Raw genomic sequence first — 16,117 nt, forward strand, 5'->3', positions numbered from 1 at the left:
TTTCAAAGTACCGCAGTACAGCGGGATCTGGGGGTACTTGTGCATGAAACACAAAAGGATAGTATGCAAGTACAGCAGGTGATCAAGAAGGCCAATGGTATCTTGGCCTTTAATGCAAAGGGGATTGAGTATAAAAGCAGGGAAGTCTTGCTACAGTTATATAAGGTATTGGTGAGGCCACACCTGGAATACTGCGTGCAGTTTTGGTTTCCATATTTACGAAAGGATATACTTGCTTTGGAAGCAATTCAGAGAAGGTTCACTAAGTTGATTCCAGGAATGAGGGGGTTGATTTATGAGGAAAGGTTGAGTAAAGGTTGGACTTCTACTCACTGGAATTCAGAAGAATGAGAGGTGATCTTATTGAAATGTTTAAGATTATGAGGGGGCTTGACAAGGTGGATGCAGAGGGGATGTTTCCACTGATGGGAGAGACTAGAATTAGGGGGCATGATCTTAGAATAAGGGGCCGCCCATTTAAAACAGAGATGAGAAGGAACTTCTTCTGAGGGTTGTAAATCTGTGCAAATTTGCTGCCTCGGAGAGCTGGGACATTGAATAAATTTAAGACAGAAATAGACATGTTTCTTGAGCGATAAGGGGTTATGGGGAGCGGGCGAGGAAGTGGAGCTGAGTCCATGATCAGATCAGCCATGATCTTATTGAATGACGGAGCAGTCTCGAGGGGCCGTATGGCCTAACCCTGTTCCTATTTATGTTCTTATAAAGTTTCCAATGTTTCAAAGTTTACAAAGTTCTAAAAGCTTACAAAGTTCTAAAAGTTTAAATTTTTGATAAAATCTGTTGTTTACCTTAACCATTCCTGTGTAGTGTCTCATTTGCAGAAGAGGGTGAAGAGTCAACATGGTGATATAGAGTGGCCAGGCAACTCTCAAAGCGTTCAATTATAAGCTGCTGACATAAGGCTTTTGCAGCGGCAACATTTCCACGATGCCTCCCCTGTGGTTGTGGTGTGGTGGTGGCATGGGCTCCTCGCCAGACTGCTCTGCCTAGTCATCCTTCTCGTGGTCCTCCTCCTTCTCCGCCTCCCCCCACCCTCTCCTGAGGTGGTTCTGCAATCCCCATTGGCAAATCCTGTCCCCTCATGATGACTAATTTGTGTAGCATGCAGCACACCACTATGAACTCAGACCTGCTGACGGAAGTATTGCAGGCAGCCTCCAGTGTGGTCCAGGCATCGGAAACACTGCTTGAGCACTCCAACTGTCTGTTCGACGATGTTGCATGTGGCTGCTCGGCTTCTGTCTGAGGGTTCCGGCAGGGGGTGGGGTCATGAGCCAGGTGGTGACACCAACGATGTCGCCGCAAGATCCTGCAAATCCCCTGGGAGGACAGACGCACCAACGTTAGCGTCCTCGACCAGGCCCACATCGCCAGCATTAAAGCACTGACCACACTTGATCAACTCTGCTGGGCAGGCCACACTGTTCACATTCCTGACACGAGACTCCCAAAGCAAGCTCTCTCCTCGGAACTCCTTCATGGCAAACGAGCCAAAGGTGGGCAGAGGACACCCTCAAAACCTCCCTGATAAAATGCAACATCCCCACCTAGGAGTCCCTACCCAAAGATCGCCCTAAGTGGAGGAAATGCATTCGGGAGGGCGCTGAGCATCTCGAGTCTCATCGCCGAGAGCATGCAGAAACCAAGCGCAGGCAGCGGAAAGAGCGTACGGCAAACCTGTCCCTCCCCCCCGTCCCTTGACGACTATCTGTCCCACTTGTGACAGGGACTGTGGTTCTCGTATTGGACTGTTCAGCCACCTAAGGACTTATTTTTTTATTTATTTATTTATTATTTTTTTTTTAAAGAGTGGAAGCAAGTCTTCCTCAATTCCGAGGGACTGCCTATGATGATGATGATGATGATGATGATGGAGACGAGACCATAAGCTTTGTCCTTCAGCATCCAGCTCTGGCCTTGTGGTTGACGCTGGAACGTGTGAGACAGTGCTCTCACGCAAGATGAAAGTATTATGGATGCTCCCTGGATTTTGGGCATTGACTGCCATGATGCGCTGAGTATGGTCGCAGACGATTTGTACGTTCATGGAGTGGAATCCCTTTCGGTTTCGATAAACTTCTGGATTGTGCAGGGCGATGTGCGTACAGTCAAGGGCACCCTGAACCATGGGGAAGCCAGCAAATCATCCAAAACCTACAACCCTCTCATTCTGAGTCTCTTTGGTCATTGGGAAGTTTATGGTCCATCCTGCGCACGTACAGTGCAGTAGTCACCTGGTGAATGCAGCAATGTGTAGCGTGCTGGGAGATGGAGCATATGTCCCCGCTGATGCCTGAAAATGAGCTGGAGGCATAGAAGGCAAGTGCCGCAGTCACCTTTACCTCGACGGGCAGTGCTGTCCTGGTAGGCTGCAGGTTTGCCTTTATGAGCTGACATATCTTCTTTTCGGAAGTGCAGCCTTCTAACGCACTGCGCCTCAGAGAGCTGCAGGTATGAGCGATGTTTTCTGTAAACTCTTGGGGCATATGACCTCCTCCCCATCTGCGACCTCTTCGATTACATTCAAAATGCTCATCAATAAGCCTTCTTCCAACTCGACACCATATAAATATGGCAGCCAGCATCAATGGCTGACATAGTATGGCCCCCATCTTTTAAAATGTCCTTTAAAACGAATTATAAACTCACATACAACTTCACTATTAAAAAGACAGTCTTCTACTCCCAATCCTTTTATGCACTGAACTTCTCCATTTTAGTGCTGGGTGTGCCCTGGGTCCAACCTGTTTGTGACTGCTTTTTGCTGGCAGACGCTAAATCGGATGATATGCTCGAAAGTTGTGCCCGAGTGCTAGCGCAGCACGCCGATTGACGTCATCCAAACGCTCAAAACGCTAAGTTTTAGCGCCGCTGCAAAACCGCTGCCGAAAGTTCCACATGGACGCAAAATGTTGCGTGTCCTGTTTTGCGACCAAAAAATTGTTTTTGTCCAGGCCCTAAATGGGGCGCAAATGAGCTGAAAATCCAGCCCAAAGTAATTAATATCAGTAGAGAAAGAGTACTTGAGAAACTAATGGGACTAAAAGTTGACAAATCCTCTGTACCTGGCAGCCTATATTCTAGGATTCTAAAAGAGGTGGTTGCAGAGATAGCAGATGCATTGGTTGTGATCTTCCAACATTCCTTAGATTCGAGAACGGTCCCAGCGGATTAGAAGGTAGTAAATGTCACCTCGTCAATAAAGGAGGAAGAGAGAAAACAGGGAACATAAGAAATAGGAACAGGAGTAGGCCATTCGGCCCCTCGAGCCTGCTCCACCATTCAGTAAGATCATGGCTGATCTTCTACCTCAACTCCACTTTCCTGCAATATCCCCATATCCCTTGATTCCCTGAATATCCAAAATCTATTAATCTCGGTCTTGAATATACTCAATGACTGAGCATCCACAACCCTCTAGGGTTCCAAAGATTCACCCTCTCTGAGTGAAGAAATTTCTCCTCACCTCTATCCTAAATGGCTGACCCCTTATTCTGAGACTGTGACCCTGGTTCTAGACACCCCAGACAGAGGAAACAGCCTCCCTGCATCTACCCTGTCAAACCCCGTAAGAATTTTATTTGAATGAGATCACCTCTTATTCTTCTAAACTCCAGAGAATATAGACCTAGTCTACTCAATCTCTCCTCATAGGACAATCCTCCTATCCCAGGAATCAGTCGGGTGAACTTTTGTTGCACTCCCGTTATGGCAAGTATATCCTTCCTTAGGTAAGGAGACCAAAACTGTACACAATACTCCAGGTCTGGTCTCACCAGGGTTCTATATAATTGCAGTAAGACATCTTTACTCTTATACTCAAATCCTCTTGTAATAAAGGCCAACATACCATTTGCTTTCGTAATTGCTTGCTGTTAGCATGTTAACTTTCAGTGATTCCTCTACAAGGGCACCCAGGGTTCCTCTGAACACCAACATTTCCTAATCTCTCACCGTTTAAAATATGCTTTTCTATTTTTCCTACCAAAGTGGATAACTTCACATTTTTCCACATTATATTCTATTTGCCATGTTCTTGCCCACTCACTTAGCCTGTCTATATCCCCTGAAGCCTCTTTGCATCCTCCTCATAACTTACATTCCCACCTTGCTTTGGATCATCAGCAAACTTGGATAAATTACATTTGTTCCCCTCATCCAAATCATTGGTTATAGATTGTGAATAGCTGAGGCCCAAGCACTGATCCTTGCAGTACCCTTCTAGTTACAGTCTGCCAACCCTAAAATGACTAGTTTATTCCTACTCTCTGTTTTCTGTCTGTTAACTAATTCTCAATCCATGCTACTGTATTACCCCCAATCCCATGAGCCCTAATTTTGTTTTATAATCTCTTGTGTGTCACCTTGTGTCGAATGCCTTCTGAAAATCCAAATACACAACATCTACTGGTTCCCCCTTATCTATTCTGCTAGTTACAACCTCAAAAAACTCTACAACAGATTCGTCAAACATGATTTTTCTTTCATAAATCCGCGTTGACTGCCCAAACCTATTATTTTCTAAGTGCCCTGTTACCATTCCTTAATAATAGATTCTATCATTTTCCCTACTACTGATGTCAGGTTAACTGGTCTGTAGTTCCGTTTTCTCTCTCCTTCCTTTCTTAAATAGCGGGGTTACATTTGCTACCTTCCAATCCGTGGGAACTGTTATATAATCTATGGAATTTTGGCAGATGACAACCATGCATCCACTATTTCTATAGCCACCTCTTTCAACCTCTAGGATGTAGGCCGTCAGGTCCAGGGGATTTATTGGTTTTCAGTCCCATTAATTTCTCCAGTACTATTTATTTACTAATACTAATTTCTTTCAGTTCCTCATTCTCGTTAGATCCTTGGTTCTCCACTATTTCTGGGAAGTTTTTTGCATCTTCTTCCATGAAGACAGACACAAAGTATTTGTTTGATTTATAATGTCTCCTGTCTCAGCCGGTAAGGGACCCACATTTACTTTTGCTCATCTTTTCCTTTTTGCAAACCTATGGAAAATTTTACAGTCTGTCTTTATGTCTCTCGCTAGTTTACTCTCAATCTATCTTCCCGTTCTTGATCAATTTCTTGGTCCTCCTTTGCTGAATTCTAAAATCCTCCTAATCCTCAGCCTTGCTGCTCTTTTTGGCAATATTATAAGCGCTTCTTTGATCTAATACTATTTTTAACTTCTCTTCTCAGCCAGTTTTTTGTGGCTTAAAGGAATGTATATTTGTCGTAAATTATGTATTAATTCTTTAAATACTAGCCATTGCTCATCTACGATCATACCTTTTAACGTAGTTTGCCAATCTACCGTAGTCAATTGCCCCTCATACCTACGTAGTTAGCTTTGTTTAGATTTAAGACCCCAGTTTCAGATTTAACCACATCACTTTCAACCTTAGTATAAAATTCGATCATATTATGGTCACTCTTCCCTAAGGAACTATAGAGCAGTTGGCCTGACATCAGTAGTAGGGAAAATGCTGGAATCCATTATTAAGGAAGTGATAACAGGACACTTAGAAAATCAGAATATTAGGCAAAGTCAACATAGTTTTATAAAAAGGAAATCATGTTTAACAAATGTATTAGAGGTTACTTTTGAGGATGTAACTAGCACGGTAGATAAAGGGGACCCAGTGGATTTACTATATTTGGATTTCCAAAAGGCATTCGATAAGGTGCCACATAAAGGCTTGCTACGTTTGATAAGGGCTCATAGGGTTGGGGATAATATATTAGCATGGATAGAGGATTGGTTAATGGACAGAAAACAGAAAGTAGGGATAAACAGGTCATTTTTAGGTTGGCAGGCTGTAACCAGTATGGTGCCACAAGGATCAGTGCTTGGGCCTCAGCTATTTACAATCTACATTAATGACTTAGATGAAGGGACCGTGTGCAATGTATGCACGATTACTGACAATATAGCACTAGGTGGGAAAGTAAGCTGTGAGGAGGACACAAAGCCTGCAAATGGATATAGACAGGTTAAGTGAGTGGGCAATAAGGTGGCAGAATATTTTTTAAATGGTGAAAACTATTAAATGTTGTTGTTCACAGAGATTTAGGTGTCCTCGTACAGGAAACACAGAAAGTTAGCATGCAGGTACAGCAAGCAATTAGGAAGGCAAATGGTATGTTGGCCTTTATTGCAAGGTGGTTGGAGTACAAGAGTAAGGAAATCTAACTACAATTGCACAGGGCTTTGGGGAACCAAACCTGGAGTAGTGTGCACAGTTTTGGTCTCCTTATCCAAGAAAGAACATACATGCCTTAGAGACGATGCAACAAAAGTTCACTAGATTGATCCCTGGAATGAGAGGGTTGTTCTATGAGAAGAGTCTGAGTAGATTGGGCATCTACTCTCTGATGTTTAGAAGAATGAGATGTGATCTCATTGAAACATATAAGATTCTGAGAGAGATTGACCAGGTAGATGCTGAGAGGTTGTTTCCCCTGGCTGGAGAGATTAGAACTAGGGAGCATAGTCTCAGGATAAGGGGCCTGCCATTTAAGACTGAGATGAGGAGGAATTTCTGTACTCAGAGGGTTGTGAATCTTTGGAATTCTCGACCACAAAAGGCTGTGGGATGCACAGTCATTGAGTATATTCAAGGCAGAGATAGATAGATTTCTGAACTCTAGGAGAATCAAGGGATTATGGGTATCGGGCGGGGAGATGGAGTTGAGGTTGAAGATTACCCATGATCTTATTGAATGGTGGATTGGGCTCAAAGGGCTGTATGGCCTACTCCTGCTCCTAATTCTTATGTTCTTACAGAACTAAGGTGCGTAAATGGAGTTAAGATAGAGATCAGCCATGATCTGATTGAATGGTTGAACATGTTCAAAGGGCTGAAGGGCCTAATCCTGTTCCTATATTACTGAGGCATGCCAATGACATGTGCAGCATTAGAAGTGTGAAAGAGCTATGTTGAAGGAGGGTAAAAAGAAAAGAAAGAAATTGTAACATTTTTGAAAAGGTACAGTCATGATGTCCATTTGCTTGCAGCTCTAAATGTCTTGTATGCCTTCCTACAGTAACAAAAGTATATCTTCAATGGAACCATGCTGGCACAGTATAGGTTTGCATCTGTGGGCTGCTGTTTTACACTTGTGAATCTCTGCCTCGTCACTCTGCAGAAGCATTGTGCCAAGCATTTAGGGGGTGGGAGCAATGGTAGGGAAAGTGGGGGAAGAAATCAGAGAGCAAGACACTGCCTGCTGTCATACAGCACCTTGCAAACAGAGCTGAGGGCCAGGGAGCATCTTTTTCATTCCCTTTTTGTTACAACGAGAGGAATCTTCTCTCCCCTTGTTACGATTATGTTAACCAATAGTGGGACGGAGCCACAGTTAGACTCCAAGGGCGACTGTTGACAGAGTGTGATCCATGTGGCTCTGTAGAACAGGATTGGGGCTGCATTGAGTCCATGGCAATGACTTACAGGGGAGGATTACAGACTATATCCAAACCCATGCTGGCTTATTGACAATTGTTTTATATTTTATTTTATTCCCCTCCAACTTGTTGTCAATGTGGCCCTTTATTTTAGTGAGAAAAGATCAGAACCTTAAATGTGAGAAGATGGGGTTCAGTGTGTGGTCCATAATGGTGAGAGTGTATCATCTAACATTGTATCTGTACACATCTTAAGCTGGGACAGCTGCTGGTACTGAGATGGGATTCAAAATACAATGGTCACACAGGCCTTATACACAGCAGAATATTCAGCATTCTTCTAAAATGTTAAGAGTTTTCTTTGGAAACCCAATTCATATCTGCACGATTAGGTCACCATACTCACCCCACTCCTGCGCGATGTCATAGCCACTACTGGAGACCACTGGTTAGTGCGGGGATTGAACCTCTCGGCACTACTCAACTCGGTGGTGTCATCTCGCCCTCCAACTGCGTAGATCATGTCTTGATAAACAGAACACCCCAGGTGCTTCCGACGCGTTCCCATGGGCGCGATGGTGTGCCAGCGGTTTTCCTGCGGACTGTATCGTTCAACTGCGGGCGGAAAGGCACAAGGCAATGCTGATTAGCTACCCGGGAATCTTAGACTGATATGCAATTGCTCTCTCCTCCCATAGAAGTCGTGCATCTCACATACTTTCCAAAGAAAATTAGAAATCTGAATGTCATCTTCTAGTGGGATCATTATTTTGGATTGCAAGACCCCTTCTTAACCTGTCGAATGGAGCTGAATTAATAAGATGGCCAGTTCGCAGGCCTATGCCGATGCTACTCTGTACATCGGCACCAAGACATGGCATGAGGCACCTTGGTTGTCAACTTTCATCTTCCCACTTGTGCAGAAGTGACTTACTTCAGCTTAGTGGTGGCAGCATCCTCCACTCCAAAGATGAAATGAGGGCATGCTAAATGGTTACGAAAGAGGGTCAGTCTCGCCACCCTATGCCCAGTGGGCAGTGCCACCCAGTGAACAGTTTGCAATAACTGGGCTGGTCACACATCACTTGTGTATAAGGTTTCGCTCCAACAATAAATTATACTTAGTTTGTGGGTTTTTGATAAAAGAATATGCTTATACAATATGTCATTCTCTAGATATTCTTAACTTCCATTCCATTCTCTGGCTGCACATCCTTCTACATATAGAGATATCAATCATCAAGTCACCGTTAAGAGTTCAAATAATATAATAGAATTCAGCTTCCCACACAGAAAAGACATACCAGTATTAAGGGGAGAGGTACCGTCAGATCCACCAACAGCATAAAGAAATCCACCTAATACAGCAACTGCCACACCTAGTCGTCTGGTACTCATTGAAGCCACACGCGCCCACTTATTCTCTTTTGGATCAAACCTAGAATGGAAATATTTTTGCCTTCATCACTTCATGCAGAACCATACAAAACAAAAATCGAATTTCCAACCATCTGCACTGAAAGATCTCTTGCCACATTGAGGTATCAGTTGAATCAAAATGGCCTATTTGACATTATCAAATTTATTCTTGGTCTTGGGTGTTTAAAATCGTGCAGGCAAGGATCGTTGGGGATGGACAGAATCCAATGAAGACCAACTTAAAGGAGTTTGTCGGGGTTTGATTAAGGCGCTTTTGACTTTGTTAAAATCCTCTTGCAAGGAGAGTGTTCCCTCTTAGAAATTAACACTGATGATTCTAAAACCTGCAGTAAATTCACATAATCTTAGAAAATTGGGCAGCGAGTGTATAATAGTGCATGATAACAGTTTAACATTAAAACTCATTTTTCTTGAATACGGCCAATCAACTACAGAATATATAATAAAGGTGAATACAAAATAGCTGGTAATATACTTAATGTTGCATATTTATCATTAGATTCTATATAAAATATAACAGGCATTGCTACAGTACCACATGTTGAAGTTGATTACACAACTGTATTCTATTCTTGTCTTAAAAGAATGTTTCCAAAGTTATTATTTGTACACAAGTCTCTTTGTGGCCAGCCTGGTGGTGAAGCACATTGGTGTACCAACTTGCTGCACTACAGAGTGATCGGTAAGAGAGGGGATTGCAGGGAAGAGAGACAAGCACCAGAGATGCCCGACTGCTCAGGAAAAAAATAAATTAAAACTAAACGGCAATTCAATCCACTTACTCTCATGACCCTAACAGCTTCAGCCACAGAGCTCAGCTACACTCACATATCTCCTCAGAGTCAGTCACAGAGCAGTACTGAGAGAAGCCTAGGAATTTCTTTTTTTGGCGGGGTGATTGGGGCTATGATGGGAGCGAGGGACAGACAAAAGAAAAAAAGAAAGCAAAAATATTTTGCAAAAACTTGTTCATCTTAAATAAAGCAAAACATCAAGATGCATTACTGAAGTAACACATTTTATATTTTGCACTTAAATTCATTGAACTGAATACATGCCAGACTGTGTTTATATCCATCTACCAGACAGCATAAGGGTCTAGTTGACGAGGAGCAGGGAAAAACAGACATGCACACCCCCCACAACACGTAGGCAAGTATACTATCTGTACCATGAGTGCGCTTACAAGTATAACCATTTTCAGTTTTTTTTAAAGTTTCCAATGAGGATTACTAACTTCCATGGAGGCAACCACTGTATCAGACTGCCAGCGATGCACTCCCTCATATATATGGCTAAAATTCAAAGCTCCCCTCAAGATATGGATTTACATTGGTTGGGAGACCATGCAGCATGCTTCTATAGCTTTACAAATATTGCTTTATAATCTAACTGGAGAAGGGGCACGAAAGCAGTGTAGAATTACCTCCCGATGGAGAAACAGCTTGCTTCTACTTTGTCCCTCCCACAACAGCTTGTGTGAGAGCAGATCCCACAGAGCGGAATTACAACCACACACCTGTGCCCTACCACTCCATAAGGCAGCATGTTGACAGGCCAACTTTGCTATGTCACTTACTGCACCACACGATTACTGCTATCAGATCATATTAGGAAGAAACACTCCACAAGTTTACCTTTCCACAATGTTCAGACAAGAGACGCCATCCTGGCCACCTACAGCATACAGATACCCTCCCAACACTGCCACGCCAACACTGGTCCGACATGTACTGGTGGGTGCCACGTCGCTACTCCACTGGTTGGTCTTTGGATCATATCTAAAAGTTTAATTATTGAAAAATTAAAAAGGTATGCCTAGTTTCAGAGAGTACGCAGTAACAGACTACACTGCGATTGGAGTTTGTGAACTAAAATTTATTTTTCCCTTGTAACCATTTCTAAATACGTCAACATAAATCTCTGTCTTAAATAAATAAAATTTAAGTGAAAAAAAAATGCAATGTGAAAGCTACATCAAAGAATAGTTTTACTCCCAGGTTTTATCAAATAGCAAGAGGAAAAGTGAAACTCTCAAGGATCATTTTTGTTGACCAACATTTTGGGTAGAAAATTGTACCTGCTCCTAAGACTTTCTACATTAGTTTTTATACGCTTCATTACACTTGAGCATAAACTGCATGGGTGAACAATTGTGCTTCACGTATTGTCTCCACACACAGACCTTGTTGATAAAGCCAAAATCGACATGCTCTTTTCCACAAGAATGAACCCAGATGCAGGGGCCGTGGAAAAGAACTCACACAAAATTCAATAGTTCACACATGTTGTTTTGTGCTGAAGCAAGCAGAAATGCAGAAATACTGGAACAAAATGCAGATTTCAACTGTCCTAAAAAAACAGCTGGGTGGAAATCCGATAAAGCATTTTTAAGTAAGGTAGAATTAGCAAGAGACAAAGACAAGAGACAGACAGACAAGAAAGCAGGTATTATCTGCTTCAAGTTTTATCACTGTGTGCCAATGAAGCGCCAAAGTCCATTAAAAAGTGGAATTTAGCTGGGACAGTGATATTGCAGTTGGAGAGTTTGAGAAAATAGAAAATTGAGAACAGTCACATTCCGGTTTGCAGCCATGCTGAACGTGGGTTACTTTGAGGAGTTATTAACTCACTGCGTAGCATTAATTAAGTAAAATATGCAGCTGTTAGTAACAATTTAATTGACAGGTTTGTTTTATACAGTGTAGTTACAGGAGTTGTGTATGAGATATAATACGAGGAGGAGAAAAATGCATGTAAAAGTGTAGAACCACATATGCAAGACTGCAGCTTACCTCTCCACGCTGTTCAGATACGACGAACCGTCATGTCCACCCACTGCATAAAGGAGGTCATCCAGCACACTGACCCCTACGCCACACCGCCGCTTGCTCATGGAGGCCACCATCCGCCACTCGTTGGTCTGAGGGTCGTAGCGCTCAACACTTGAAATCGCATCCCCGCTGCACCAACCTCCAACTAAACAAGATTCACAAGTGAAATCTTTTGCCAGATTAATTATTCAATCATCCGACTGAGAAGCTCACTGTTAACTACCCGTATCCATGACATTCTGTTGAAAGTGAAGGTCAATTGAGAATACAGTGTTGTAATACACCCATGTAATACTTTCCAACAAGCAGGAAAGCAAGATAGCGGAGTAACCAAATCATATTCGTGCAAAACGCTGGAGAGCAACCACATCTTCAAAACAGTTCAGCAGATGTGTTTCAACTTATTGTTCAATTCTTTTAGGCAATCCTCAAAGCTGGCAAGACATTGTTTAAAATCTGGGCACACTTGTACAATCCCAAATGTCCAGTTTGCTCAGCAACATTTTATAACTCAATGCATTTCTACACAAGTAATGTAAAGATACTATAGAAAAACACCCAAGAACATGCATACTGGCTCAAGTCATGAGACTGTATGTTCTACATTTTGGTGAACTTTTAAAAGCTTATATTTTAATAATAATTACAAGCTACACATTACACAAGATTGCCAACCTGCAAATAAAACCTCCCCGCATCGGATAGGCTTACGAGGCCTTGTCCTCGGACCTTGCATTAAGGGTCGTTCTTGTGGTAAAAGCAAATAATTTTTAGCTTCATCAACGAGGTCTCTGTGTGAAAACAATACAAGAACTGAAACAGCGATGTTCTAATATACAACATACATGGTATACTTCTAGAGAGCAAATGAAGTTGGCACACTGGGCTTATGCACACATTGCACCCCATGGTGAATTATCAACCTCAAAGGCCATCGTGAGGAGCTGCTGAGCAGAACCCAGCAGCTTCCCTCCAGATAGCCACAGGAAGTCATCCTGTATCGCTCATAATGGCCATCACAGCTGCATTGTCAAAGGCCTAGGATCAGGTCACTGGCTCATCCACTTTATACACAGCTGCCCGTGATGCAGGGAAATCCAGGAAAGGGGAGAAAACAACACTTTAAAAAATAAATCTTATCTTTTAATAGGAGAAAACAAACGTAATGAGCAAAACTGATCTGTGTGGAAGTGACCTTACATACTGCTACAAGCTGCAGTTATTCCAGATAGCTTGTTGTCAATCTTTAAATACAATTGGAAACCTGCAAATAGATATTCGAATACAAGTTTTAAGTTTAATTTGAGAAAATGGATAATAATCTGCTGTTCATAAGTTTCAGATCTGCCAGAGATATTCTCGCAGGTATCACGGGCCTGATGTGAATCGTTAAGCTATTTTATTTGACAGACATCAAATGAACATAGGGCAATGTTCTAAACAGCTTCTCCACTCAATTTCATTACTCTCTTCAAAGGGAGTACAAATATTAAACCACTTTCCCTGGGCTGACTTATTTGCATTCTTTTCAACTGCAAAAACTGACCTAATGCAGCTTAGCTTCCAGGCCCGGCACTGCCCATCAGTCTCTTGTATTTCAAAACTGGACCGACTTCCCCTCTAACTGTATTCACAGAAAGTGGAAGGTTGGGCCTCGGACTCTTTCCCCATTCAAGGATTCACCAGCAGGCCTGTCAACCAAATTGACTACCTCAACTCTCGAGGAGTATATTTTCAGCAGAGCCCCCACATGAAGGGGATCATTTCCACCACAACAGGTGTGATTTTTTTTAAAAAAAAAGACCATCTGAGAAGAGATAGCGAATGGCTTAAAATCCCCTGGTTATTGTGGAAAACTGTAAGGTTAGCTGGCTCATTAACATATTAAATCTCTGTCTCAGTAGTTTCAACCTTTAGCTTTTTAAACCTGTGCAAATTCACTTTGTTTCCTTGGAACAAAATCAAATATCCCAAAATGTGGCATCTGCAAAGTGATAACTTTCTGCATTATAGTTAATATATTACAACGGTAGAAAATCTTGTCTAAAACATTTACATAGAGCTAAAATACTATAGCTATAGCAGCGACTTATATAGCGCCTTTAACAGAAAATGTTCCACGGTTTAGTAGGGAGGAGAGAAAATTAGAAAGGCAGATAGGGAATGGATGTTATACGGTTGGGGAAGGGGGTGGGGGTGGAGGTGGGGGGGGAAAAGAGAGGAAAGAAAGATTAGTTTGAGTGATTAAAAGCTTGGTTGAAAAGATGGGTTTCGAGCAGGTTTTCAAAGTGCAAAGAGAAGTGGAATTTAAAACTGATCCTGACTCATAACTGAAGCTTATAAAACTGTTTAAAGAGGAGTTTAGGATGGAAGGTCCAGAGAGGGTTGTGAAGGCTCTGCCACCAATGGTAGGGCTTTGGGAGTGATACACAAAAGGCCAGAGCTGGATAACCAAGGGATGCAGGAGGAGACACAAGGCTGGCAGAGGTTCCAGGTTAGGGTGTACCATAGCTGAGGTGGGCTCCACACATCTGAAAAATTTCAAAATAAGTTCAAGGCTTTAAAGACCTGTGGGCATGTCTGTGCTTAATTCTATTTATTTCACAACTTCTGTTGCTCATGCAACTCATCCTTAAATCATAATTTGGTTGTCTTTCTGCATATTTGAAAATGAAAATTTAGCTCCAAAGTTGACAGTACTTGGAGCAACCATGAGCAACAGGATGCCATTCCCTTCCTTTGTGCTGTTAAGATGTCCAATTTGCTTCTGTGAAAGTGCCACATTTTGTTTAAAAAAGGAATGATTGTAATCTAAGCCGTTAGAAAATGTAAGGCCAAAGTGATTGAGCAATTCTAGCACAGTAATAGAATCAGCGTAAGTCTGTGGTTAACTTACGAATCGTAAACTTACACCAATAGAAAGTCAGTAAAATTAAGGGAATTAAGGGTTATGGGGAGCGGGCGGGTAAGTGGAGCTGAGTCCACGGCCAGATCAGCCATGATCTTGTTGAATGGCGGAGCAGGCTCGAGAGGCTAGATGACCTACTCCTGTTTCTAGCTCTTATGTTCTAAAATGTTAATTACTTTCCGTTAATCTAGTATCTGGTGTGAGGACATCACACAGTTTTGGACAATAAATAGCTAACAAAACTTTAATTTACAGAGGTTACAAGTCCGTGTTTATGAACACCAAACATGCACAAGTACAGTTGGAATTAGGCTAAATTGTGAACAGTCAGTTTTGAGTGTGTACACTTTCAAAAGCAATGCTGGATTTTTTCTTCATGTTGGGTTAAAAAGAGAGGGACAGCTACAAAATCTACAAAAGCAGGAAGGGGGTACTGAAATTGCATGTTCAGCCATGAACTCATTGAATGGCGGTGCAGGCTAGAAGGGCCGAATGGCCTACTCCTGCACCTATTTTCTATGTTTCTATGTTTCTATGTGATTAAAATCTAGAAGTGTTGTCAGATAAAGTGATATAAATCCTCCTCTCCACAACAAAAATGGAATGGTGTATATATATATATTTTATATTAAAAGTCTTGCATAAAGCACACACTTCCTGTAAGTGTCACACTTACATCCCGTCACGGTTCAGTCATCACACTTTAGCACATCTGACATTGTGCGCAATGCCAAGGTTGCTGCTGCAATCCCTTGACAAAGGATTAAAGGGAAGTTATTATTAGGTTATCAGAATGAGTGGGCCAGAGATTTATTTATAGACAATGAATTAAGTTTTAGCTTAGATATTCTGTAGATAGAAAACTACACAAAACTAGGAACATGGGTAAAAACTGTGAAAAACCATAATCCAAAAATTAACTATTTTAAAAAGTGTTGATTTACCCTGACTTCACAGATTATAAACTTCAGCCAACAGTCAGGATCAATATTAAATTCCAGCGATGTAGTGTGCACCCCACAGGGCAAGGTGTTAAATACTGACAAGCATTCGGAGTGTGTGTGAACCAAATCATTCTCTCAACTCAGCAGGGTTATTAATATCACTGTGCCTATAAGAAGTGACTATTTTAACTACTGTAAAACAGATTAGCCATTCATACCTTACAAAAATCTCGGTGAATGAGGGTAATATTCCCTCAAATAGAATATGTTACTTAAGTACTGAATACCCTCCCTTAAAAAATAAAATCCCTCTTTTAGGTTTTTTTGTATGAGGACAAACAGGAGACCTGCTCTCAAACTGGCACTCAGAAGAGGTGCATGAGCAACACAGTATGTTAATATTCAACTTCCAATTTCCTCTCTTTCCCTCACACCTCCATCCCCCCTCTCCTGTGCCCTGCACTTCAAACCGCTGAGTTGGGAAGTGAACTCGCAGATGTGAACCTGTACTTATTCAAGCCATGACACACCAGTTGAGTCAGCAGATCACAGTGTACATCAA

The 16,117-nt window shown here is 42.0% G+C and overlaps 1 protein-coding gene across 2 annotated transcripts in view; it reads right to left on the minus strand.

The window, feature by feature from the left end:
* klhl20 (kelch-like family member 20) overlaps positions 1–16,117 on the minus strand; it is a 98,004-nt gene that overhangs the window by 13,983 nt on the left and 67,904 nt on the right. Inside the window, exons 6-10 of one of the 2 annotated variants that reach the window (XM_070887432.1) lie at positions 12,379–12,494; positions 11,665–11,848; positions 10,507–10,650; positions 8,734–8,867; positions 7,836–8,044 (exon numbers count right to left, since the gene is read on the minus strand). In XM_070887432.1, the coding sequence (XP_070743533.1) occupies positions 7,836–8,044; positions 8,734–8,867; positions 10,507–10,650; positions 11,665–11,848; positions 12,379–12,494 (787 nt within the window). The remainder of the gene's footprint in view (positions 1–7,835; positions 8,045–8,733; positions 8,868–10,506; positions 10,651–11,664; positions 11,849–12,378; positions 12,495–16,117) is intronic. The other variant, XM_070887433.1, reaches the window with a different exon arrangement.

The sequence above is a fragment of the Pristiophorus japonicus genome, chromosome 8 (genome assembly GCF_044704955.1).
Source record: "Pristiophorus japonicus isolate sPriJap1 chromosome 8, sPriJap1.hap1, whole genome shotgun sequence".
Taxonomy (NCBI): domain Eukaryota; kingdom Metazoa; phylum Chordata; class Chondrichthyes; family Pristiophoridae; genus Pristiophorus; species Pristiophorus japonicus.